The sequence below is a fragment of the Bufo bufo genome, chromosome 7 (genome assembly GCF_905171765.1).
Source record: "Bufo bufo chromosome 7, aBufBuf1.1, whole genome shotgun sequence".
NCBI lineage: Eukaryota > Metazoa > Chordata > Amphibia > Anura > Bufonidae > Bufo > Bufo bufo.
The window spans coordinates 30044028-30070506 of record NC_053395.1 but is presented as its reverse complement, the minus strand read 5'-3'; the positions used below and the strand labels follow the sequence as shown (position 1 = coordinate 30070506).

Sequence of the window (26479 nt, the reverse complement as noted above, 5' to 3'; positions counted from 1 at the left end):
ATGACAGTCACGTGTTTCCAGTACAGTAAACGTGAAAAAGAAGGCGGTCTTTTGCTGTAAAAGGACTTGAAGAAGCCTTCCAATCAACGCCGAGAACCAGAAAATAATCCCGCCTCTTTAGGTTGAATGACAGAACTCGTGGCCAATAGTGGGAAAAGGTTGGATAATTGACGTGGTTGACTAGCCAATCGAGGCCCGGCTACTCGTTGGTGGGGCAGAGGTAGTTCAGGGGTTATTGTTGACGTCTGTGCGGCTGTGGGTCCGGGCAGGAAGGCAGGTAGGCGGTCGGCCGGGAGAGGGGGGGCCCTTTACTTATTGCCAGAGAGCAAAGGAATGGCCTTAGAGGGGGGAGTCCGGGCAAAGTGGGACAAGAAGGGGGATGAACAGGGAGGAGAGGGGGGATCACAGCTGTCTGAGCATAGGCAGACAGGTAGAAATAACCAGGGATTGTTGTCATGGGGTTTCCATGCCTTGTACCCAGGGGCTGGTACATCACTGCGGACCCTTAGACCCCCCAGTCCCTTACACTAGTCCTGTGAGTCACATGATGCCACCTGACTACGCCAATTTAGCCAGAAGTGACACCGCAGGCGAATTGGGGTCATTGAAATTGCACGGTGCGGTTGTCATGTGGCTTTTACTGCGCAAGTCACCGCGTGTTATCCCTCCATGAATCCTGATGGACTACAACTCTCAGCGTGCTCTACCAGACACCAGAAGGATTTGCAGAGATAAGAAGGGGTTTTGGGGGGGAGGGTCCGTGCCTTCTCCTACGCTCCGCGGTCATGGCGGGGTCCGCATCCATTGGGGGCTGTCCACTATGGCGGAAACAAGGATCCAGTAGGGTCCTGGCAGCCGCCTCCCTAAAAGCCTAATGAATTTTGGATAGGACATCCCTCTGGGTGACAGGAGGTCCGTGGCTTTGTAGTGGTCAGACAAGGTCACGTGACCCAGGCTCATGGCCGTCACAACATGCAAAATGTGACCGTGACGTCCCCACGGTGCAGCGTTACATTGCATGTAGAGCGCTGATGACTACCTGCACCTCTCCAGGTGGCCAGTAGATGGCTCTGTGATTACCTGTTTAGTACAGGTGTCGGGGTATTCCCATCTGATAAAAGGACGCCATCACTTTATGATGGGTGGGGGGCCCGGCTCATCGATCCTGAGAATGGGGTAACGCTGCAGCCTCTTCACTGTTTTTTTCCTTCCACAGCGACAGCCAGCCAACCTGCTTTCCAGGTCTTTCTTTATCTGGATCATTGGGGGTCCCAGAGGTCGACCTGCCACTGATCATAAAGGGACGGCATGTCCTAACACTGAGCCGTCACCTTATCAGATCGCAATCCCCCATGACTATACTGTCAGTTGCTCCTTAGCATTACACCTCTTCTCCACCTGATGCTTTGTGCTACTTAAAATGCTCAATTTTGTTTCTAGGGAGCAACTGTCAAAAAGCTCAGCAAACGTGGAGCTAAACTTTAAAGGGCATCTGTTAGCAGTTTTGTACCTATGACACTGGCTGACCTGTTACATGTGCGCTTGGCAGCTGAAGACATCTGTGTTGGTCCCATGTTCATATGCGCCCGCATTGCTGAGAAAAAGAGGGTTTTAATATATGCAAATGAGCCTCTAGGAGCAACGGGGCGTTGCCGTTACACCTAGAGGCTCTGCTCTCTTTGCAACTGCCGCGCCCTCTGCACATTGACAGCGCCAGGCAGTGTACACTTAATCAAAATGGAGAGGCCGCGGCAGTTGCAGAGAGAGAGCAGAGCCTCTAGGTGTAATGGTAACGCCCCCATTGCTCCTAGAGGCTCATTTGCATATATAAAAACATCATTTTTCTCAGCAATGCGGACACACATGGGACCGATACAGATGCCTTCAGCTGCCAAGCGCACATGTAACAGGTCAGCCAGTGTCATAGGTACAAAACTGCTGACAGATGCCCGGATGCTCCGTTATACCTACTGACGGGTCTGATTTGGGCCAGACTATGCAGAACGATAGTTGTGGGCGTCATTTTGACATATGCCGCTTTTTGGATTTTTCCAGTCATCAATGCGTAACATGGCTCGTCGACCACGCAGCAGCCGTGCCTGGCGCTTTGTATTGAGTGGGGTACGCAGAGACCAGGACACTCGGGCACCAGCTCTGCCGGCAGGAGATGAATCCTGGGGCTATGATTCCGACGGACAGGTAATCAGCTGACCTACCTCCATGTATGCTCTCCGCCATTTCTGAACTGTCTACGTTGTACCGTTAGGTTCATTTCAAGTGGATTTTACGTCCATCAAGCTGAATAATTGGCTTTCGCCTTGCACCTCTGCTTGGTGTCAGTAAATGAGAAGCTTTCTTTTTAGGCTTTCAACCTCCGGATTTAAACAAAAGTTATTTCCGGTCACTGACCGCAAGCAGAGCTCTTGAAAAATGGACAGACTGTTGTAGAGCTACGACGACTGTGTTTCATTGACGGGACATTTACTTTGCAATTTCTCGTCTTTCACAGCACAGCAACAGCGACTCTGAGATTGAGCTCCTGCACTTGCCCCCCTCCATACCCAGCGCCGTGCCCGTGACGGGCGAATCATACTGTAGCTGCGACAGCCAGAACGATGCCTACTGCTCCAGCCTGCACACCTTCCACCAGATCAAGAGCTGCCAGTGCGGAGAGGACGATGACTGTAAGACGACAGGCCGCAGCCTTGTAGTGCAACCCACCGACCAGTTCTCAACCAGTTTATTTTATTCCTTTCCATTGCAGATTTTGACTGGGTGTGGGATGACGGCAGCAAATCCACTGCCACCGTGCTGAGCTGCGATAACCGGAAGGTCAGCTTCCACACGGAGTACAGCTGTGGCACGGCCGCAATCCGAGGCAACAAGGTGCTCACTGAAGGGCAGCACTTCTGGGAGATTAAGATGACCTCGCCTGTCTATGGCACAGACATGGTATGTACTAAACAAAGAAGGGTTAGGCCTGGGCTACACTGCGACTTTTTGTCGTGCGACTGATTAATTTTAACTATTGTACGACAGCTGCAGTCCACGAGAATGTATTCATTTGGACCGCAGCTGTAGTTCAATAGTTAAAATCAATCAGTCATGCTACAGAAAGTGGCAGTGTAGCCGAGGCCTTATTGCCAGCACACAATATTGGCACTAGTACACGTCTGGTCCCCTTGGGTTAAAGGGGATGTCCAGTGCATAATTTCTATTTTTTTATTTATTTATTTATTTTTTTGGCCCAAAGGCTGGGTACACATTAAAAGGGTAGTGATGGCATATCACTAGGGTATGCCATCAATATGAGAAAGGTGCGAGCCCCACATCTGGGAACCACTTTTATCTCCAGAGCGGAACCCCCTGAAGTGAACAGAGTACAAAAGTGCATATGGAAGTTCCAGAAATAGCCAAACTCTGGCTCTGCTATTTCCGTCAGTCCCACATTGGTGAGTGGAGAGTGCACCGCGCAAGCGCAGCCACCGCTTTATACACCACTATAGGACAGACGGAAATAGCCAAACCAGCACTCGGCTTTATGAGATCCCATTGTAATAGAGAGTGCACAGCGCTTGTGCAATGTATTGTCCTTCACTTCCGGGGCCCCGTTCTCTAGATAGGTGCCGGTCCTTGCTATATGCCATCTATGTCCCAGATGGGCCAACCCCTTTAGGTAAGGTATTAACAAATACCTGTTTGACGGGCATCTGTCAGCAGATTTGTACCCATGACACTGGCTGACCTGTTACATGTGCGCTTGGCAACTGAAGGCATCTGTGTTGGTCCCATGTTCATATGTGCCCGCATTGCTGAGAAAAAAGAGGTTTAGATATATGCAAATGAGCCTCTAGGAGCAAACGGGGGCGTTGCCGTTACTCCTAGAGGCTCTGCTCTCTCTGCAATTGCCGCGCCATCTCCACTTTGACAGGACCAGCTGTGATGACGTTTACACTGAGTGGCCCTGCCAATCAAAGTGCAGAGGGCACGGCAGTTGCAGAGAGAGCAGAGCCTCTTGGTGTAATGGTAACACCCCCATACCTATAAATGCAGTTTTAACCCTTTGCAGTGCAGAGGGAGAAATCTGCATTAAAAATCAGTTGCAATTTCACCAGACGTCGAGCTTGTTGTGGATTCGTATCTTGCCCTCCTATATGCACAGATCGCTTTCAGCTGTAGGTGAGTGGGGTTTTCATGCAGAACTTTATGCAGTTCATATAATCCTGTATGTAACCTGCAAGTATATCAACAGTTGCCCTGGAGGATAAAAGAACCCCAGTGCTTTATTCTGCGCCTGTTTCCATTCTCAGATGGTTGGCATTGGCACATCGGATGTAAACCTGGACAAGTACCGGCACACCTTCTGCAGCCTGCTGGGGAAAGATGTGGAGAGTTGGGGTCTCTCGTACACAGGTAATAGTAGTGTTCTGCTGTCAGATAACGGAGTGCTGTTTATTACAGCCTGAGATCTGTCAGTGGACTCCAGCATTTAAGGGGTTATTGAGGAATGGATGATGATGACCTATCCACAGGATAGGTCATCATTATCACATCGGCGGGGGTCTGCACCCCGCCAATCAGCTGTTACAGGGAGCCTGCGCACTTACCGGAGCTCTGATGAGCGCAGCTGGCCCCTGGCATCTCTCCACGCACAGCGCCGTGCATCCTATAGTGGCTGTGCTTATTGCAGCTTAGCCCCATTGACTTGAATAGGGCTGAGCTGCAATTAGGCCATGTGACCGAGGTACGGTGACGTCACACGGCGTAGTAGGAAAAGGCCGCGGCATTCATAAAACGCTGGCCTCTTCTAACAGCTGATCGGCAGGGGTCTCGGGAGTCAGACCCCTGCTGACCTGATATTGATGACCTATCCTGAGGATAGGTCATCAATATTAATTAACCTTTTAAAGGAGTTGTCTCATGAAGACTTGAGGTATATGGGCATTATTAAGAGGATCCCCGCCCTTTGAGTCAGAGGGGAGAGCTGCTCACAAGCGGGGGCTCTGGCGGACTGGGGTCATCCATGTATTACATGGATGACTATTCATCTGAAAGGCTGTGCGTTATGCTGCTAATCTTTTCCCTCTGTCTTTTAGGCTTACTCCAGCACAAAGGTGACAAAAACAGTTTCTCTTCACGCTTTGGCCAAGGGTCAATTATTGGAGTGCATCTGGATACTTGGCATGGGGTGCTGACCTTCTACAAGAACAGGAAGTGTATCGGTAAGATATGCTAGAAGCATTCTAAGAAGCGTAGCCGCTCACAGTAGCGTCATCCCTTTATACCGTAGAGCAGTATTTAATGAGGTTGGCCGATCCTTACCAATTTTTCCTAAATGCATAAGGTGTCACCAGCAGCTGTAAAGAGGCGTTTCTCTTACCTCATCGCAGGCAAGAAGGCCCTCGGCTGCCAGTCCATGGCCCATGTAAGCAGGGCCGACCCACCGCCCTGTCCATAGTAACCAATATGGCATCAGTGACCACTTTCCTGGCTGACCCCCAACTGCATCCTCAGTGCAGGCGCTGAACCGGTTTAACTACCATCCAGCATCTGTGCAGAATAGGATACAGCCAGGAAAGCGGTCACATTAGCAAATCAAGTGCCCGCTGCCCTCTTGGTTACCGTAGATGGAGGAGCAGCAGATCGTATTGTTTACATGGACCATCATACGGGGACTTTCTACCCAACAATGAGGTGACAGAAATGACTCTGTACAGCTGCTACCTGAAAAATTGGTAAGTCTTGTCCAACCCCTTTTTTATGTGGACCCATTGAAATGAATGGTTCCGCATACCGTCTGCAAAAAAAACGGAACGGACAAGGAAAGAAAATAAGTTTGTGTGCATGATCCCTTAGTCTGAGTCTCCTTTGCTGTTTTTCTGTGCACAGTAAAGCCCTGGCAACCCAGCTGTGCAGAGAACTGCAGCACGGCCACAATATTTCCAATATCAGTGGGGTCCCATAGGACCCCATTGACCAAACATATGCCAAAAGAGTGTCCGTTTAGCCTCCATAGGGTCAGTATGTACTTGTAGTAAAGTGCATACACCCTTGGAGTGCTTTAGAGCATAGATGTCAAACTTGTGGCCCACCAGCTGTTCCAAAACGACAACTTCCATCATGCCCAGACAGCCTACAGCTATCAGGGCATGCTGGGAGTTGTCGTTTTGCAACAGCATGAGGGCCATGAGTTTGACATCCTTGCTTTAGAGGGCTACTAAATGCCTATGTTGAGGGAGTACACTGTGGCTGTCAACGTTAGAGGGGGCAAAGATGACCATTAGGCCCCTTTCACACAAGCGAGTTCCACGCCTTGGACTCGTAGTGTGTGTCAGCGAGAGCTCCCGTCCGGACCTCCCAGCACTTATAGCATTATATTGATTTATGATGCTATGTAACCCTTACAGTTCTGAAATATATTGTATAACACTGACATAATGCTGTCAGTGTTACACAATACATTTCAGATCTCTAAGGATTACATAGCATCATAAATCAATATAATGCTATGTGACCCCGGCAGTGCTGGGAGGTCAGGGCGGGTGCTCTCGCTGACGCACACTGCGAGTCCAATGCGTGGAACTCACTCGTGTGAAAGAGAGCGGTTGCTTTAGATGTTCCTCTCGCCTTCCAGGTGTAGCAGCCACTCAGCTGCGGAACAAGAAGTTCTTCCCCATGGTCTGTTCTACAGCCGCAAAGAGCAGCATGAAAGTGATCCGTTCGTGCTGCTGCCGTACCTCCCTCCAGTACCTGTGCTGTGCCCGCTTGCGCCAGCTGCTTCCTGACTGTGTAGACTCTCTGGAGGCATTACCTCTCCCTCCAGGTCTCAAACAAGTGCTGAGTAACAAGCTCGGCTGGGTCCTACAGATGGGAATCAGCCCTTCCAGGCAGCGCAAAAGTGACACTGCAGCCACCGCCTCCTGCGGGAGCGACTCAGACAGCAGCTGCCCGCCGGGCGCAGAGGAATGTCAGCGGAAACGGTGCCGCAGGGTTTAACAGCAGCTCAAGGCAACAGGTGCCAACATGGTGCCCACCGTCTGCCATAGCACCCCACTGTGAACTTTTGCAAGGACAGAAAAACAAAGTAAAAAAAAAAAAAAACTCAAAAGGACCTCGAAGATGATCATGAAGGGACAATGGAAACGGGAGCTGTGCTCTCATCGTGTCGAGTGGTGACCTTGAGACCTCTGAATGATGGTGCTAGATCAAGACAACTGAAGCCCAGCTTTTGGTTTGGCATGACTTTTTTTTTTTTTTTTTTTTTTGACGTAGTTGGGGCACAAGTTGTAACATCCAACCTTCAACTGATTATAGGGTATGAAATTTAAAGGGGTAGTCCAGACGGGCGCCTTTTTTTTTTCCACTTTCAGAAACAGCGCCACTCTTGCCCATTGGTTGTATCCGGTACTGCAAGCTCGAGAGGCACAGGCTCTTTTTCAGATCTTCAGCCATCACTTTGAGATCTGTATCCTTATAAACGAGGACATCCGTTATCTACCAGCACTTTAACAGGATCCGTAAGACAACCTGTGTTTTTGCTAATACTCTTCCCATGGATCTTGGAACGGCTAAAACTCGGACCCAAGCGACTCAACAGTTCAACAGCAAACGATTCGTTAGTAAAGGTTACCAGGGGCCCACAGAACCCCCTTCCCATAAAACTATTGGTTGATGTCATGACTATAGTAACAGCCTACATTATGAGGGGTCCCGTGTGGTAACCCCTCTCCATTTACTGTATCTGAATAACTGTTCATATACCGACTGCTCGTCCTCTCTCTACCAACATCATACTAACTTATTTTTCAGTCTTCGGCCCCATTTGGACGGGTTTGGGTCGTGGTGTAGTCTGCTTAATATGTTACGGCTAGAATCTCATGTAGGCTTCCTATTTAACACCTATATATCAATGAAAGTTGCAGTATGAAATATAGCTTGGATTGCTTTATATCTTTAATGGAGCAGATATGTTCCCCTACGGCTTCTGTTTCAGTCTGCAAAACGACATGGAGTAAGGCTGCACTCGGATGGGTGTAACGCAGGGCGTAGCGATGAGCGAATTACATCCAAAGTTGCTTTGTTCAAAACTTTGGATTAATACTGTACGGAGATCCGTCTCCATACTGTATTAGGCTACTTTCACACTTGCGTTTTGGCTTTCAGTTTGCGAGATCCGTTCAGGGCTCTCACAAGCGGTCCAAAACGGATCAGTTTTGCCCTAATGCATTCTGAATGGATAAGGATCCGCTCAGAATGCATCCGTTTTTGCCTCCGTTCAGTCACCATTCCGCTCTGGAGGCGGTCACCAAAACGCTGCCTGCTTTATGAAACTGAGCCAAACGTTTTGTGTCAGAGAAAACGGATCCGTCCCCATTGACTTACATTGTGTGTCAGGACGGATCCGTTTTCTCTGGCACAATAGAAAACTGATCCATATCCCATTGACTTTTAATGGAGTTCATGACGGATGCATGTGGTTGTATTATTGTAATGGATCAGTTTTTGCAGATCCATGACGGATCCGCCCAAAAACGTGAGTGTGAAAATAGACTTAGAATGTATGGGCTCCGATGAGCCGAAGTTAGTTATTCGCCAAGTCGTGCGTGACTTTGTTGAATAACCACTTACAAACTTGAAATCGAACTCTGCTTCGGTTCTGAGGTATCAGTCAGAACTAGTGTTGAGCGAACTTCTGTTTTAAGTTCGGCGTCTAAAGTTCGGCTTCCGGTTAGCGGAGAATCCCGATATGGATTCCGAATTCCGTTGTGGTCCGTGGTAGCGGAATCAATAATCGGCCATTATTGATTCCGCTACCACGGACCACAACGGAATTCGGAATCCATATTGGGATTCTTCGCTAACCGGAAGCCGAACTTAAAACAGAAGTTCGCTCAACACTAGTCAGAACCGAAGCAGAGTTCAGTTTTTAAGTGGTTTTCCACTTTAAAAATCAATTACCAAAGTAATAATTTGGCGCCTCATAAGAATGCAGGAAAGCCCGTGTCAAGGAGCCAGTTCCTACACTCCCATGACTGGATATGATCTGCAGCTAAATTTCATGCCTGGGGCCAGTGTTAGGCCTCGCTTTGTCTTAGTACCTGAACTAGCAGCACCACAGGACTTCATTATATTTTAGTAGAGGTTAACAAAAGGGGTTGTCCCGTCTCGCTATTTCCACAGGGAGATGGTACTAAGCGCCGGGCTTACGGAAACTGGCGAGCAAGACAGCACTCCGCTGTTTCCGTAACTCCTTTTGCAGCGGATGAGAGCGTAGCGGAACAGGATGACCCCCATTAAACCATCGGCCAGGCAGGAAATTGTGGTCATCGTACTGCCATCTGATTGACGCCAAAGGGTACGTCCACGTGGGGCAGAACTTTCAAAGCAGACTTGCTATGTTCCTGCACGACGTTGTACATGGGGATTTCACCTTCTGTATTGCGTAGGGTGAAATCCACGGAAGATACCCGCAGCTTAGAACGATATGCTGCTTTGGATTTTTCAGTGTGCGGATAAGATTTCTTAATATCTCACCCAGCACAAATCTGCAGCGTATTCCCTATATGTGACCATAACCATTAGGCTGGGCTCAGATGAAAACCGCTATGGGCACGGGCAGCCTGGCTTTGTAGATCACCACGTTTAAATTACAGCAGTGCTCACTTAGATTTTAAAGGGGTTGTGCCATGTTTGTAAGTTCACCCTTATCCTTAGAATAGGGGATAACTAACTGATCAGTAGGGCTTTGACTGCTGTGAAGGCCCCCAACCCACCAATTCAGAGAAAGAGGTTCCCAACCCCCAGATCTGATGATGCAGCAGGTAGAGCATGCGCCATGCTTCTCCATTTAGTTTCCATGTGATTGGCGGAAATGGCAGAGCACTGTACTCCCATAGAAAATGAATGGACAGGCAGGGAGCATGCTTTACCTGCTGCTCCTGAGATTGGGGAAATAAGACCCCAACGATTAGGATCGTGGGAGTCCCAGGGGTCAGACCCTCACTGATTAGTTAGGTATCCTGACTTCAAAACTTGGCACAACTCCTTTAACATCTGCATGCCCTAGCATGGTTTTGCCCTATTTACTTTCCGTCGGTAACTCCACATATAACACTACCATCTGCAGGTTTCCATCAAAGCAGTTCTGTGTGTGCATACATGGGGAGAACTTATGAAGGGCAGCACGGGCCACTTGTGCAACTATTTGGGACTTTTTGCCCTTTTTACCGATGCTCTTGCGATGGCACGACTTAGTATAATCTAAGCCAGTAACTGGAATGAATCATACCGAGAATCTGCGTCAGCTCATAGCTGACGCAGATTCCTGTTTTTGGCACATGGACAGACTAAAAATGGGCCAAATTTATAAGGTAATCACTAGGGATGAGTGATTCCGAACTTTACAGGTTCAGCGTTCCGGCAGTGTAGGAATCCCGTTAGAGTTCCCATGGGGATTCCTCCACTGCCTGAATGGCGATCCCGAAACTGTAAAGTTCGGGTTCACTCATTCCTAGTAATCACCTTTTAAAATAAATTACAGTTGCAAGAAAAAGTATGTGAACCCTTTGGAATTATATGGATTTCTGCACAAATTAGTCATAAAATGTGATCTGATCTTCATCTAAGTCACAACAATAGACAATCACAGTCTGCTTAAACTAATAACACAAAGAATTAAATGTTACCATGTTTTTATTGAACACACCATGTAAACATTCACAGTGCAGGTGGAAAAAGTATGTGAACCCTTGGATTTAATAACTGGTTGAACCTCCTTTTGGCAGCAATAACTTCAACCAAACGTTTCCTGTAGTTGCAGATCAGACGTGCACAACGGTCAGGAGTAATTCTTGACCATTCCTCTTTACAGAACTGTTACAGTTCAGCAATATTCTTGGGATGTCTGGTGTGAATCGCTTTCTTGAGGTCATGCCACAGCATCTCAATCGTGTTGAGGTCAGGACTCTGACTGGGCCACTCCAGAAGGCGTATTTTCTTCTGTTTAAGCCATTCTGTTGTTGATTTACTTCTATGCTTTGGGTCGTTGTCCTGTTGCAACACCCATCTTCTGTTGAGCTTCAGCTGGTGGACAGGTGGCCTTAAGTTCTCCTGCAAAATGTCTTGATAAACTTGGGAATTCATTTTTCCTTCGATGATAGCAATCCGTCCAGGCCCTGACCCAGCAAAGCAGCCCCAAACCATGATGCCCCCACCACCATACTTCACAGTTGGGATGAGGTTTTGATGTTGGTGTGCTGTGCCTCTTTCTCCACACATAGTGTTGTGTGTTTCTTCCAAACAACTCAACTTTGGTTTCATCTGTCCACAGAATATTTTGCCAGTACTGCTGTGTAACATCCAGGTACTCTTGTGCAAACTGTAAACGTGCAGCAATGTTTTTTTGTGGACAGCAGTGGCTTCCTCTGTGGTATCCTCCCATGAAATCCATTCTTGTTTAGTGTTTTACGTATCGTAGATTCGCTAACAGGGATGTTAGCATATGCCAGAGACTTTTGTAAGTCTTTAGCTGACACTCTAGGATTCTTCTTCACCTCATTGAGCAGTCTGCGCTGTGCTCTTGCAGTCATCTTTACAGGACGGCCACTCCTAGGGAGAGTAGCAGCAGTGCTGAACTTTCTCCATTTATAGACAATTTGTCTTACCGTGGACTGATGAACAGCAAGGCTTTTGGAGATACTTTTATAACCCTTTCCAGCTTTATGCAAGTCAACAATTCTTAATCGTAGGTCTTCTGAGAGCTCTTTTGTGCGAGGCATCATTCACATCAGGCAATGCTTCTTGTGAAAAGCAAACCCAGAACTGGCGTGTGTTTTTTATAGGGCAGGGCAGCTGTAACAAACACCTCCAATCTCATCTCATTGATTGGACTCCAGTTGGCTGACACCTCACTCCAATTAGCTATTGGAGATGTCATTAGTCTAGGGGTTCACATACTTTTTCCACCTGCACTGTGAAAGTTTACATGGTGTGTTCAATAAAAACATGGTAACATTTAATTCTTTGTGTGTTATTACTTTAAGCAGACTGTGATTGTCTATTGTTGTGACTTAGATGAAGATCAGATCACATTTTATGACCAATTTGTGCAGAAATCCATATCATTCCAAAGGGTTCACATACTTTTTCTTGCAACTGTAGATGAATCTTACACCAGTGGGCAGCACATGAAGACCTCAGAATAGGTCATCAGTATCTTTACCAAGCACAGCACAGTACATTGTATAGAGGCTGAGCTGCTCCTAGGCCGTGTGACAGAGAGAAAGCAGGATGGTCATCAGTATAAAAATCTCAGAAAACCCCTTTAATAATATCACCCCCATTGTATGATTCCTATTGCAGGGAGAGGGGACTTAAAGAATCCCACTATTTTGCTCCGCCACCTAAGGCCCGGCACTCGATTCTGCCTGGAATGTATACAGCTCCTATGAAGACCTTGGTTACAGACCATGTGTGGAGCTGTATACAGAAAACCGTTTTTTTTTAAAGACGTACTGGAACCTTAAAGGGGGTCGGCTCATCTCAGACATAGATGACATGCTAGGATGTAATTTAGGAGTTGGTCTTACCTCATCTCCAGAACGGGGCCCCCAAAGTGAAGGGGAGCGTAGCACTCAACTATTTTCAGGAGTCCCCTAGTGGTGAATGGAGACCGTACTGCGCATGCACAGCTACTTGTCTGTTCACCACTTTGGGACTGCTGGAAATAGGCGAGCTGGTGCTTAGAAATTTTCTGAACTCCCACAGTGGTGACCACAGGGTGGCCGCGCTTGCGCAGTGCGCTCTCTATTCACAGCTATGGGACTGCTGGAAATAGGTGGGCCGGTGCTCGGCTATTTTTTGAACTCCCATAACTGTGAGCAGAGGGTGGCTGTCCATTCATGGCTGCTCTCCATTCATTTTGCGGGTCCTATTCAGAAGATAGTTGTGGGTCCTACTTCTGGGACCCGCTCCCATCTGACATGGATGGCGTATCCTAGCGATACTCCACCCGTGTCTGAGCCAACCCCCTTTAACAAAAACATGGTTGCAAAAGGTGTACAAACCCTTTAAGAAACAAAAAAAACATGAGTCTAACTGCAGCAAAGACTGAAGGTATGCCGTAGTGACGTGCCCCCCCCTCTGCCTTACAGCACAGGATCGGCAGGCACAGAACAACTACATTATTCATAAGTTATATATTTTAATTACATTTGTTTTGAAGGGGGGGGGGGTAGAAAAAAAAAAAAAAAGAAAAGCACCAAATAACTTTCATAGCCTTGCACCTACAGAGGGGAATGTCGGACACCTCTGCATCATTACAGATCCGTGTGCTAGGAGTTCAGATCCAGCACCAGCTCCGGATTTGTTGCAGTCATGAATAGCCAGATCCGCCGGGATATGTCTGGACCGATTCGCCGCTCTTTCCCTGCGGCTGGCTCTTTACCTAGGGTGCTGCTGGCATCGTCGTCCGGGTCCTCGCCTTCTTCAGTGGCCCCTGTGTTACGTGGCACCCGCAGATCAGAAAGGAGAGAGAGTTTCTCCCGTTCTGTATTGCACCCTGCATAAGCCTGGAAGGGGGGAGAATGTCAGCACAAGGGATTTCGCACTCCAAATACATATTCAGTGGGATTTACAGCGAGTCTGTATAGATTTCCATCAGTGCATGCTGGGGGTAGTAGTCACGTTACTGCTGAGGTACTGACCTGCATAAGCAGCTGCGGTGAAGGATAGGCCTCAGTTACGGCCGCCGCCATCGCTGGACTAACCCTGTTCAACTGCTGAATTTGTCTCCTCCAAACCAAGGGTAAACCTGTAAGCGACCCCCGAGGACCCCACCCGCGCCAGCTCCCTGCGGAGGTGCAGAATGAGTACGACTGAGCCTCCCAGTGTCTCCTGCAGGGATGAATTATGACAAGATGTAATGGAGCAAAGCCACCCAATGTCCACCCTTGACCAGAACTCTGTTTAAGAAGGTCTAGAACTTCTTAAAAAAAAATCCATAATTTTTAAAAACTTTTGACAGGTCAGTCTCAGAAGTTTTAATTGGTGGGGGTATAGGTTCTGAGACCCCCCACCAATTGCTTACAGTGGTCCTCAGATTCTTTCAATAGTCTTCCCAGTCCTTGTCCTGTAAACTTCCAGACGGACAGGTCATATTTACCAGTGCAGCCAATCACTGGCCTCAGTAGTCACACGTCCCCAGACGGCACATGACTAGTCATTGGCTGCAGCGGCACACGTGACCTTGTCAGTCTGGAAGTTTACAGGACGAGGGCTGGAAAAACACTGAAGGGAGGTGGAATGGTGCAGCGTCAGGAGAGTATGTTTTTCGTCAGGTACAGCAGGAAAAAAGTCCAAAAAGCTGGAAATCCCTTAAAGCTCCCTCTAGTGGTGGCTACCTGCAGCCAAATCGTTATCGTGCTCTGAACATTACCAAGATATAATATATCAATCATTGAATCAGCATAGAATGTTGGACCTAAAATGTGGTGCGAAAAGGTTTACAGATTTGCAGGAATCTGTACAAACTATAACACCACAAATGTCTGATGTAATAAAATTCCTGCTGTTTCTATTCCTCCCGACAACCCCCCAAAATACAGTCCTGATCAAAAGTTTAAGACCACTTGAAAAATGGCAAAAAATCCTATTTAGCACGGCTGGATCTTAACAAGGTTCCAAGTAGAGCTTCAACATGCAACAAGAAGAAATGGGAGTGAGACAAAACATTTTTTGAGCATTCAATTTAATGAAAACAACAAATAAACTGAAAGAGGCTGTTTTTCAGCTGATCAAAATTTTAGGACCACATGCCTTTAAAAGGCCAAATCTGTGCAAAGATGTGGATTCATTGTCACTTTCTGTCAGGTAGTCACACGTTGTGATGGCAAAGGCAAAAACTCTCCCTTTTTGAACGTGGTCGGGTTGTTGAGCTGCATAAGCAGGGTCACTCACAGCGCGCCATCGCTGCTGAGGTGGGACGCAGTAAGACAGTCATTTGGAATTTCTTAAATGATCCTGAGGGTTATGGAACAAAAAAGTCAAGTGGAAGACCCCAGAAAATTTCACCAGCACTGAGCCGGAGGATCCAATTGGCTGTCCGTCAAGACACTAGACGATCCTCGACCCAAATTAAGGCCCTTACTGGTGCTGACTGCAGCCCCATAACCATCAGACGGCATCTGAGACGGAAGGGCTTCAAAAACAAAAAACGTCTTCAAAGACCTCGTCTCCTTGAACGCCACAGAACTGCTCGTTTGGACTTTGCAAGAGAGCACCAAACATGGGACATTCAAAGGTGGAAGAAAGTTTTATTCTCTAATGAGAAAAAATTTAACCTTGATGGTTTCCAACGTTACTGGCATGACAAGCAGATCCCACCTGAGATGTTTTCTACGCGCCACAGTGGAGGGGGCGCCATAATGGTCTGGGGGGCTTTTTCCTTCAGTGGAACAATGGAGCTTCGGGAAGTGCAGGGGCGTCAAACGGCCGCTGGCTATGTCCAGATGTTGCAGAGAGCATTCCTCATGACTGAGGGCCCTCGTCTGTGTGGTAACAACTGGGTTTTTCAAAAGGACAACACTACAGTACACAATGCCCGCAGGACAAGGGACTTCTTCCAGGAGAATAACATCACTCTTTTGGCCCATCCTGCGTGTTCCCCTGATCTAAATCCAATTGAGAACCTTTGGGGATGGATGGCAAGGGAAGTTTACAAAAATGGACAACAGTCCCAGACAGTAGGTGGCCTTCGTGCGGCCGTCTTCACCACTTGGAGAAATGTTCCCACTCACCTCATGGAAACGCTTGCATCAAGCATGCCGAAACAATAACAGCGGAGCTACTCATTACTGAGTTCATGTTTGGAAGTTGGATTTCTGTTTTGGGGGGGTTTAGTTTTTTTTGGGAGGTGTGGTCCTAAACTTTTGATCAGCTGAAAAACAGCCTGTTTCAGTTTATTCGTTGTTTTCCTTAAATTGAATGCTCAAAAAATGTTTTGTCTCACTCCCATTTCTTCTTGTTGCATGTTGAAGCTCTATTTGGAACCTTGTTAAGATCCAGCCATGCTAAATAGGATTCTTTGCCATTTTTCAAGTGGTCTTAAACTTTCGATCAGGACTGTACACATGTATGTTTGTGTTCTCAATGGGACGGGAGGAATAGGCTGTGGCTTATCCCCCTTGAGAGCAAAAGGCATGGTGAAATTATCTAATGTGTATGACCATCACATTTTACATACTGTATGGAGATTCATAATCTCGACCAGGGATGCCCAACCTGCAGCCCTCCAGCTGTTGCAAAACTACAACTCCCAGCATGCCCAGACAGCCTACTGCTAACAGCCTACAGCAGGGCATGGTGGGAGTTGTAGTTTTACAACAGCTGGAGAGCCACAAGATGAGCATCCCTGATCTACACTTTTATTTGCAAGAGTCAGTGGGGCCCCCTGCTGGCTACTCTAGATTCTGTCTGAGGACTTAATGGGTGTTTTTTTTTTTTTTTTTTTTTTTGCGCCCATGCTACACATGTAAGCAACACCCGGACCTCCCACAACTCGTCAGAACACCATATTGTTCTATGCTGCTCTGATTAATTGCAAGGTCTGGGTGATGTATACCTAAGGCCCCCGTTCAGATGAGCGAGTCTCACGCATCGGACTCCTCGCAGCAGCTCCCGTCCTGACCTCCCAGCACTGACTGGGTCGCATAGCAGTAGACTGATTTATGATGTCATGTAACCCTTACAGTTCTGGAATGTATTGTATAACAGCGACAGCATTATGTCAGTGTTATCCAATACATTCCAGACCTCTAAGGGTTACATAGCATCATAAATCAATATAATGCTATGCGACCCAGTGAGTGCTGGGAGGTCCGGAAGGGAGCTGCTGCGAGGAGTCAGATGCGTGAGACTCGCTCGTCTGAAAGGGTCCTAATATAGGCAGAAAAAAAAGCAGCCTTTGGCCTCATGCAGTGTCCGCTAACTACGGATCTGCAAAATACGGACACCTTCTGCGTGCAATCTGCATTTTTCTTGCTCCCACCACTAAGAACTAACTATTCTTGTCCGCAAAAGAAACCAGAATAGGGCATGTTTTATCACTTGCAGAACGGACACACCGGATGACATCTGTGTGCTGTCCATTCTTCTTTTTTGCGGGCCTATAGAAATGAATGGGTCCGAGTGCGATCTGCAAAACACGGTCATGTGCATTAGGCCTAATTTTGCTCTCTCTAGTGACATCTGCTGGCCACGTTTTGTAAATCTTCTTTCCACCAAAAATAACTACTGTCGTTGAGTAATTGCCCACGGAGCACAGTTATCTTTAAACTTACCGAAATGGGCGCTGAGCCACACTCTTCGTCACGGCGCACACATGCTGCCCAAACTGCTTCCATGTCTCCAGGTTTAACACCTCCATGTTGTAATACAGCTGTAGAAACACAAGCGCCTGGCCGCCCACACACCAAGATGTCAGGATAACGCTCCACTGTGAGCAGGCACCAATGCATTTCTTCAGAAGATGACCCTATAGGCGACTGACAACATTGCTATCGATACCAGGAGATGCGGAGGAAGTGCTGGGGCCCGTAACTGCGACTGGCACCACTGCTTGACCTCTGACATGTACGGTGCATATTAGTGGTCATTAAAGTGGTTATCCCACAAAACATAGGATAGGTGGGGGAAATCGGATTGTGGGGGAGGGCCCAACCTCTGGACCCCCTGTGATCCAAATAGTTTTCAAGTCCCCTCTCAGCGTGTCTGTCCACCCCTCCATTCATTACTATCGTACCAACAAAGCATTTTCTATGTCCGCCCCATAAAAGCGAATGGAGCGGGAGGATCAACACGCGCACTATCGCCCCATTCAGAGATGCTTTAAGGGGTTAAAACGAAGCAAACTTTGCTACTGAACTTGATCGGGCAAATTTAAAGGGGACCTAAACTTTTGTTGAAACCATGATGGCGCAGCATCGCATCTCTGAGGGCCCAGCGCCTACAGGTTTCATTGGCTCTGCTCGACTGCATGTGGATTATGGATCCATAAAAAGCATTTAGGATCCGTACTCCGCACCCTGGAAAAGCCGAGCAGCGCCCTCTGAGACGCGATGCTGCACCTTTGCGGTTTCAGGTAAGGTTTAGGGCCCCTTTGAACGGTCCAAATGAAAAAGCTGTCTTTGCTGCCCATAGGGACCAATCAGAGCCCAGCTTTCATGGTTCAAAAGCACTGTGAGAAATGAAAGCTGCACTGTGATTGGTTGCTTTGGGCTACAGAGACAGTCTACCTGTGTCGCCATTTTTACTCTACTATATCTAATAAAACCAGTAAGTCACCTCACCTCGTCAATCTGCCTCCACGTCACCCAACTGTCTTCCAGGTCACGCCTCGCTTTCCCCTCCAGCGAATGTCTCTCCATTTTGTGAGACAGTCTCTGACATCTAGGAGCACAAATCAAATTCTTATCAAAGAGTCTAGTCATTAAAGGGGTTCTCTGATGAGACCTGAGGATAGGTCATCAATATGTGATGGGTGGGGGGGATCTGACGCCCGGGGCCCTCGCCGATCAGCTGTTTGAGGAACCTGTGGGGCACACAGCTTCCCAAGCACAGAGCCGTACTGTGTATAGTGGCTGTGCTTGGTATTGCAGCTCAGCTCCATTCACTTGAATGGGACAGAGCTGTGCCTAGGCCACTTGATCAATAAACATGACGTGGCCTAGGAAGAAGCCACGGCGCTACTACAGCACCATGGCTTTTTCAAACAGCTGGTCGTAAGGGGTACATATTGATAGCCTATCTATCCCATACGAAAATCCCCTTAAAAAAAGCATGGCTGCTTTTTTCTAAAAAAAAAAAAGGGCGCCTCACAGGTTATATGTGGTATTGCAGCTCAGCCACATTCACTTCAATAACACTATTTTAAAAGGGGTCTTCCGGGACTAAAACATGTTTTGGCCTATCCTTAGGATAGGTCATCAATAGTTGGTCGGTGGGGGTCTGACCTGTCTGCAGAGGCCACGACACCTCAGTGAACACCACGGCCTCCTCACAGCTTACCAAGCACAGTGCCGTCCACTGTATAACGGCTATGCTCGGTATTGCAGCTCAAGCCGTTCACTTGAATAGGACTGAGCTGCACCTGGGCCACGTGACCGATGAATGTGACATCACTGGTCTAGGAACAGGCCGCAGCGCTACGTCCTTTTCACACAGCGGATTGGCGGGGGTGCCGGGAGTTGGACCTCCACTAATCAGATTCTGAAGACTTATTCTAAGGATAGGTCATTAACATTTAAATCCCAGAAAAATCTCTTTAATATCTTATTTCTATGCCGATATAGTCCCGCTTGAAGTTACAGGCCCAAAGCCTGAGGCTGCACCACTGAGCTATTCTGATGACAACACGCCTTTTCAGATTTCTGCCAGGTGCAGTGTTATCATAGAGACCTTGCATGACGGTGGCGGGCACTACATGGTGGGGACATGGCGTCCTCCCATCTGCTGTGAGATACGAGATAGGAGGCCCCAAGCACTGCAGAGACTACACGTCGATGAAGATGACATTACTTGCCTCCGGTATTCTTGGAGTCCCAAAATAACCAATGTGATCTTCTTATTGGGGTATTTTTTAGCAAATCCAAACGCAGGCCCCATGGTTTCAGTATTGCTGGAGGTCACTGGTGCCTGCAATGTACAGAGCGGTAATATTACAAGCCATCGCCATAATCCCCGGCCTTCCGTGAAGCTGTTAACACTTTACACAGGGGGATGCCACCCAGCTTTCCTACAGCCCTGAACACATAGGTTTTCTCGTATTATTTATGGCGGCTGCAAACCATTGCCTGGAACCTGGAAAATACCACATATTTAGGCCAGGGCTCCACGGGCGCACGTGTATCACGGCATTACCGCTGGCACAGGGTACAGCGTCTTCCCTCATAGGGAAACATGGAGGTCACTGAGGAGTCGCATTAATGACTCCATTCTACCACTACTTGTAGATGACAGGTGATCGATGTATGATCGCTGGGGAACCGACCGGTGGGACCACCGATCATGAGAATGATCCTGTGTTAATGGAGCGGAATGGCCCATGTGTGACCAGCGAGTACAGCAATCTGTCGGTCCCATAGAAATGCAGGGGTGGTCACACATGCGCAGTTCCGCTCCATCCAGACAAGGGGGCTTGAGGACCCCTGCTTTTTGTAATCGGTAGGGGTCCTATATAAGATTAGATATGAGACGTTACCTGAATGAAGCAGCGAACACTCGTGAGAAAATCTTTAGGGTCCACCAGTATCAGCATTTCATCTTCTTCTCCCCTGCAAAGCTCCAGACCCTCCTGCAAAACAGCACGGAGAGCGGAGCATGAGAGCAGCACCAATACCGACTCCCAATCACAACATGGTGACAGGAGCATGAGAGCAGCACCGATACCAACCCCCAACCACAATATGGAGAGCGGAGCATAAGAGCAGCACAGATACCGACCCCCAACCACAATATGGAGAGCAGAGCATGAGAGAAGCACAGATACCGACCCCCCAACCACAACATTGGGACAGGAGCACGAAAGCAGCACTGATACCAACCCCCAACCACAACATGGGGACAGGAGCACGAGAGCAGCACTGATACCGACCCCCAACCACAACATGGGGACAAGAGCATGAGAGCAGCACTGATACCGACCCCCAACCACAACATGGGGACAAGAGCATGAGAGCAGCACAGATACCGACCCCCAACCACAACATGGAGAGCGGCGCATGAGAGCAGCACAGATACCGACCCCCAACCACAACATGGAGAGCGGAGCATGAGAGCAGCACCGATACCAACCCCCCAACCACAACATTGGGACAGGAGCACGAGAGCAGCATTGATACCGACCCCCAACCACAACATGGGGACAGGAGCATAAGAGCAGCACAGATACCGACCCCCAACCACAATATGGAGAGCGGAGCATAAGAGCAGCACAGATACCGACTCCCAACCACAATATGGAGAGCAGAGCATGAGAGCAGCACAGATACAGACCCCCCAACCACAACATTGGGACAGGAGCACGAGAGCAGCACTGATACCAACCCCCAACCACAACATGGGGACAGGAGCACGAGAGCAGCACTGATACCGACCCCCAACCACAACATGGGGACAGGAGCATGAGAGCAGCACAGATACCGACCCCCAACCACAACATGGAGAGCGGCACATGAGAGCAGCACAGATACCGACCCCCAACCACAACATGGAGAGCGGAGCATGAGAGCAGCACCAACACCGACCCCCCAAATACATTGGGACAGGAGCACGAGAGCAGCATTGATACCGACCCCCAACCACAACATGGGGACCGGAGCATAAGAGCAGCACAGATACCGACCCCCAACCACAATATGGAGAGCGGAGCATGAGAGCAGCACCAACACCGACCCCCCAACCACATTGGGACAGGAGCACGAGAGCAGCACTGATACCGACCCCCAACCACAACATGGGGACAAGAGCATAAGAGCAGCACAGATACTGACCCCCAACCACAACATGGAGAGCGGAGCATGAGAGCAGCACCAACACCGACCCCCCAACCACAACATTGGGACAGGAGCACGAGAGCAGCACTGATACCGACCCCCAACCACAAAACGGGAAGCAGAGAATGAGAGCAGCACCAACACCAACCCCCCAACCAAAACATGGGGACAGGAGCACTAGAGCAGCACCAACACCAACCCCCCAACCAAAACATGGGGACAGGAGCACGAGAGCAGCACTGATACCAACCCCCAACCACAACATGGAGAGCGGAGCATGAGAGCAGCAACAACACCGGCCCCCAACTACAACATTGGGACAGGAGCACGAGAGCAGCACCGATACTGACCCCCAACCATAACATGGGGAGCGGAGAATAGGAGCAGCACCAATACTGACCCCCAAACACAACGTGGGGAGCGGAGCATGAGAACAGCACCGATACAGACCCCCAAACACAACATGGGGAGCAGAGCATGAGAGCAACACCAACCCCCCAACCAAAACATGGGGACAGGAGCACGAGAGCAGCACTGATACCAACCCCCAACCACAACATGGAGAGCGGAGCATGAGAGCAGCAACAACACCGACCCCCAACTACAACATTGGGACAGGAGCACGAGAGCAGCACTGATACCAACCCACAACCACAACATGAGGACCGGAGCATTAGAGCAGCACTGATACCTACCCCCAACATGATAACCAGAGCATCAAAGCAGCACCAATACTGACCCTCAAACACAACATGGGGAGCAGAGCATGAGAGCAGCACCAATACCGACCGCAACATAGGGACAGGAGCATGAGAGCAGCACCGATACTGACCCCCAACCATAACATGGGGAGCGGAGAATAGGAGCAGCACCAATACTGACCCCCAAACACAACGTGGGGAGCGGAGCATGAGAACAGCACCGATACAGACCCCCAAACACAACATGGGGAGCGGAGAATAGGAGCAGCACAGATACCGACCCTCAATGACAACATGGGGACAGGAGCATGAGAGCAGCATAGATACTGACCCCCAAACACAACATGGACACCGGAGCATGAGAGCAGCACCGATACAGACCCCTAACCACAACATGGGGACAGGAGCATGAGAGCAGCACCGATACACAGCCCCCCTTCCTCAAGTGAAAAGCAACTGGTAAAAAGAAAAAGTGGAGTTGGTTGCAATGAGTAACTCCGCTGATGTTCCTTTGCACAAGTTTTTTAAAAATCACCCCACGTGCTACAGCAGGGGGTCAGCAATCTCCAGCTGTAGTGAAACCACAACTCCCAACATGCTCCATTCACTTCTATAGGAGTTCCTAGAGCGGCCAAGCAAATGCTGGGAGTCGCAGTTTCACCACGGCTGCAGTGTCGAAGGTTGCAGATCCTCGTGCTCCAGTTATAAATCTCATCTCACCACACACGTCCAGTCTCCCGGCATCTCTCTCCTCCAAGTGACACTGTAGGGCGCGGAGTGCGGCTCTATGGAGTAATTATAACCGGCCGTTCTCAGGGAGTCCAGCAGATCTTCACATCCGGCATCCTGAAGAAGAGCTAGGGGGAAAAATGGAGTTCAGTATATCAGCAGCGGGCAATATTCTTTTCCGCATTAGTATTGTGCCCTTGCTGCGATGAACATACTCTCCATACAATGAATTCCTGGTGCTTATACACAGGGGCCAACCCAAACAAGAAAAGCTGAAATGTAAAGCATGGAAGGAAGGACAAGGCAAACAGCAGCCTGCAAAATGAAGCTAAATAAAATTCATTTTGGCACCACTAGGGGGAGCTCAGTGCATACTACTGAGTTCACAGAGAGCTGTATACATCTGTATGCAGTAAGCTCCCTCTAGTGGTCGCTGCAGGCAACCAGCATTTTATCACGTCACTGTAAAGCTATACAGGGGATTTTGGACCAATTCTTCCCATAAAAACTGCCATAAAAGCCTATGGTGGTAGGAAACGCATTTAGGAGCAGAACCATGAGAACCAGTGCAGACAAAACTGGAAGTGCTGGCCACAAAATCCAACAGGACGAGTCTGTAGGGACCATATCTCCAGTTGAGGTCTGCACTGATTTTCATCCATGAGGCTCAGCAGACTGCCACAACATGTCCTACCTGCATCAAGCTGGACCGTCATGTACTTCCCGCAGTGATCCGGTCTCAGGAGCTTTAGTGCCAGGGCTGACTCTTTTCGTTTCTCCTTCTCCTCCTTCTCCAGATTGCGGATCCTCTCTTTCTCCAGCCTCTTGGCCTCTTTTTCCTTCTTTTGTTCTTCTGCCCGTATCCTATCAGCCTCCAGTTCTTCTGGGTTTTTTCTCCTCTTTGTTCTTTTATTCGGACTGGGAGTTGTGGTCGCAGGTAGTGGCGCCGGTAACGTAGATGTAAGGACCTCTGCAGAGGGTTCAGAGTCTCTTTCCTCCTCACCTCCATCCTGAGACATCTCATCGGCTTCTGGTTTCTCCTGAAGACTTCTTTGATTACTTCTTGGCCACTCTGTAGCCTTGGTGTCATCCTTCTTAACGCTGGCGGGGTCTTCCTCAGGCTCGGAGTCGGATATCTCCCAGGTTTTGGCCCTTTTTGTTAGTTTCCTTGGGGTCTTACACATAGATCCTGCGTCCTGTTCTGCTTCCATCACAAATCGTGATTATGATAAATCAGGTTTATTTTATTTTTTCATCGATTGTGTCATTCATGTTAAGATGAGGACTTCATCATCATAGGTTTAGGTCGGTTAGATGAAGGGAAGACTAAGAATAACAAAAAAAAAAAAAATGTATATTATAGAGCAAAGTAAAGAACAGATGAGAAAGGAAAAGAAAGAAAGGAAGGCGATAGATAGATTTATAATTTCATGTAATTAAAAAGTTAGTATAGCCACTGAGTTATTTAATAAAATGTCTCTGTATAGCGCCACCTGCTGTTTGTTTTTCTTATTTCTTTGTCCTGCTCAAGGAAATGGCCGCACATGCTCAGTTTCATCCTTCAGCTGCCTCCTGTGCTTTGATAGGGAGAGAGATGCAGCAGAAAGGACATGCCCCTGAGCTGCCAGCTATATATAAGTCAAGCAGAGCAATCGAAGCAATGAATGGGGAGATCTCTGGACCCATGTGAGGTACAGGGCTGGTTCTAGCTTTGTTAGAAAGAGACTGTCATGTACTAGATTATGTATCACTTTTTATACTGAGAAGGGACCTTTCACCGGTCCTGACATTACAATATAAGTACCTGGCACTGTAGAGCGTTATTAGTAGATGTCATGGCTGTAATATTTTTTCAGCTTGGCTGCTCCGTTCCCCTGCTGTGCCCCCCATTCTTGTTTCGCGCCCTGTATGCTAATAGACAGCATCGCTACAGGGAGGAGGAGACGCTAGCTTTTCTCAGGGGGCGTTTCCTTCTCCCTGGCTGTGAGCTGTCCAATCACGGCAGAGTGCATCACAGCCAGGGAGAAGGAAACGCCCCCTGAGAAAAGCTAGCGTCTCCTCCTCCCTGTAGCCACCGGCGACCACGGCGCACGTGAGTATAATGCTGCTCACTAACATACCATGGCAGCCAGGACTTCAGTAGCGTGACTCCTGGCTGCCATCGTAACCGATCAGAGACCCAGCATTACACGGCTGGGACTCCGATCGGAACTGCCCACTGCCACCAATGCAGAAACTGAAGAACATTCCCGGCACCCGACCTCTGACAGGACGCTGTGATCTTCGCGATTAACCGAGGGGTTAATTGCGGCGGATCGCAGCGTGCAGTCATAGGGTCCGGATATGGCCGGTGTTCTGCCACTTTTCTATACCCGGACAAAAGTCTATACCCGGAAGTGATGTAGCTGCACCGGAAGTCACGTGGACGCGTTGGAATCAGCTGGAGGAGGGGGTGTTCTGCCAGATTACTATACTTTAGCCGAATGCGCTTGCGCAGCGCGCACACCCCCTCCTTCAGCTGATTCCAATGCGTCCACGTGACTTCTGGTGCAGCTACATCACTTACGGGTAGCTCCGTGGTCATATCGCGGTCCGGCGATATGCACAAAATCCATATCGTGGCACAAATTTATATCGCATATCGCCTATATCGCCCACCCCTAGTTATCAGCACTTAAAGTGACACTGGTCAGATTTGCAAAAAATGGCCAAGTCCTTAAAGGTGAAATAGAGCCCTTAAGGGGTTAATCACGGGATAACCCCCTTAATGTATGACTACCATTATCATTCCTAGATGCTTGTCGTGGTAAATAAATACAAAAAGAAGACATTGTCGGTTGAAAGGTACCGTCCAAAATTAGTAAATCACGGAGGTGTCTTCCAAAAACAGCGCCACTCCTGTCTACAGATTGTGTGTGGTACTGCAGCTCAGCCGTATCCACCTGAATGGAATGGAGTTGCAAAACCAGAGGCAACCCATGGAGAAGTGCGGCACAGCGGCGAGAAGAAATGTCAGGTCAGTCGTGTTTTTCTAGTTCTAGAGCCAGGCGTGCTCAACCTGCGGCCCTCCAGCTGTTGTAAAACTACAACTCCCACAATGCCCTGCTGTAGGCTGTTCGGGCATGTTGGGAGTTTTGCAACAGCTGGAGGGCCGCAGGTTGAGCATGCCTGTAGGACAATCCCTTTAACACAGAAAGAACAGCAGCAACTTACAACATGGCACCAGATAGACTCTGCTCCTTTTCCATCTTGCACTACTCCCATCATCCTAAAGTTATTCCTCCAAAGGACAAGGGGTGTAGCACTTTCCCCCTTTAGACCACAGCTCTAGATCACAAAGTCAACTTCATTCTCCCCATCCTTGTACCATACATTAGCCATGACTATATCACGTGACCTGTCTGGACACGTCACGTGGCACATCCGTCAGCAGGCAGGGTTGGTTTTTGTGTTCTTTTTTTTTTTTTCTCTTTGTCTTCAAACTATATTACTATAATCGGA

The 26479-nt window shown here is 48.6% G+C and overlaps 2 protein-coding genes across 10 annotated transcripts; one reads left to right on the top strand and one right to left on the bottom strand.

The window, feature by feature from the left end:
* Nucleotides 1-150: 150 nt before the first annotated feature.
* Nucleotides 151-7209, top strand: SPSB3 (splA/ryanodine receptor domain and SOCS box containing 3). Of its 8 annotated transcripts, none has more exons than XM_040439319.1 (7): nt 151-220; nt 2056-2199; nt 2510-2684; nt 2765-2952; nt 4311-4413; nt 5097-5222; nt 6635-7209. In XM_040439319.1, the coding sequence occupies exons 2-7, from the start codon at nt 2062-2064 to the stop codon at nt 6994-6996; spliced, it is 1092 nt and encodes a 363-aa protein (XP_040295253.1). In that variant the 5' UTR covers nt 151-220; nt 2056-2061; the 3' UTR covers nt 6997-7209. The 8 variants fall into 8 exon arrangements, with proteins under 8 accessions (XP_040295253.1, XP_040295250.1, XP_040295251.1 ...); XM_040439316.1 differs by having other exon boundaries at nt 178-277; XM_040439317.1 differs by having other exon boundaries at nt 219-282; nt 2053-2199.
* Nucleotides 7210-12884: 5675 nt separating this feature from the next.
* On the bottom strand, nt 12885-26364 carry EME2 (essential meiotic structure-specific endonuclease subunit 2). Of its 2 annotated transcripts, XR_005780409.1 has the most exons (10): nt 26192-26364; nt 23673-24304; nt 22970-23106; nt 20255-20347; nt 19577-19689; nt 18345-18444; nt 17337-17452; nt 17121-17191; nt 13704-13893; nt 13426-13568 (listed from the first exon to the last, which is right to left on the bottom strand). XR_005780409.1 is itself a non-coding variant. In XM_040439314.1 (9 exons), exons 2-9 carry the CDS (start codon nt 24187-24189, stop codon nt 13332-13334), a joined length of 1503 nt encoding a protein of 500 aa, XP_040295248.1. In that variant the 5' UTR covers nt 24190-24304; nt 26192-26364; the 3' UTR covers nt 12885-13331. The 2 variants fall into 2 exon arrangements, 1 of the variants encoding a protein (XP_040295248.1); XM_040439314.1 differs by lacking the exon at nt 17121-17191 and having other exon boundaries at nt 12885-13568.
* Nucleotides 26365-26479: the final 115 nt, after the last annotated feature.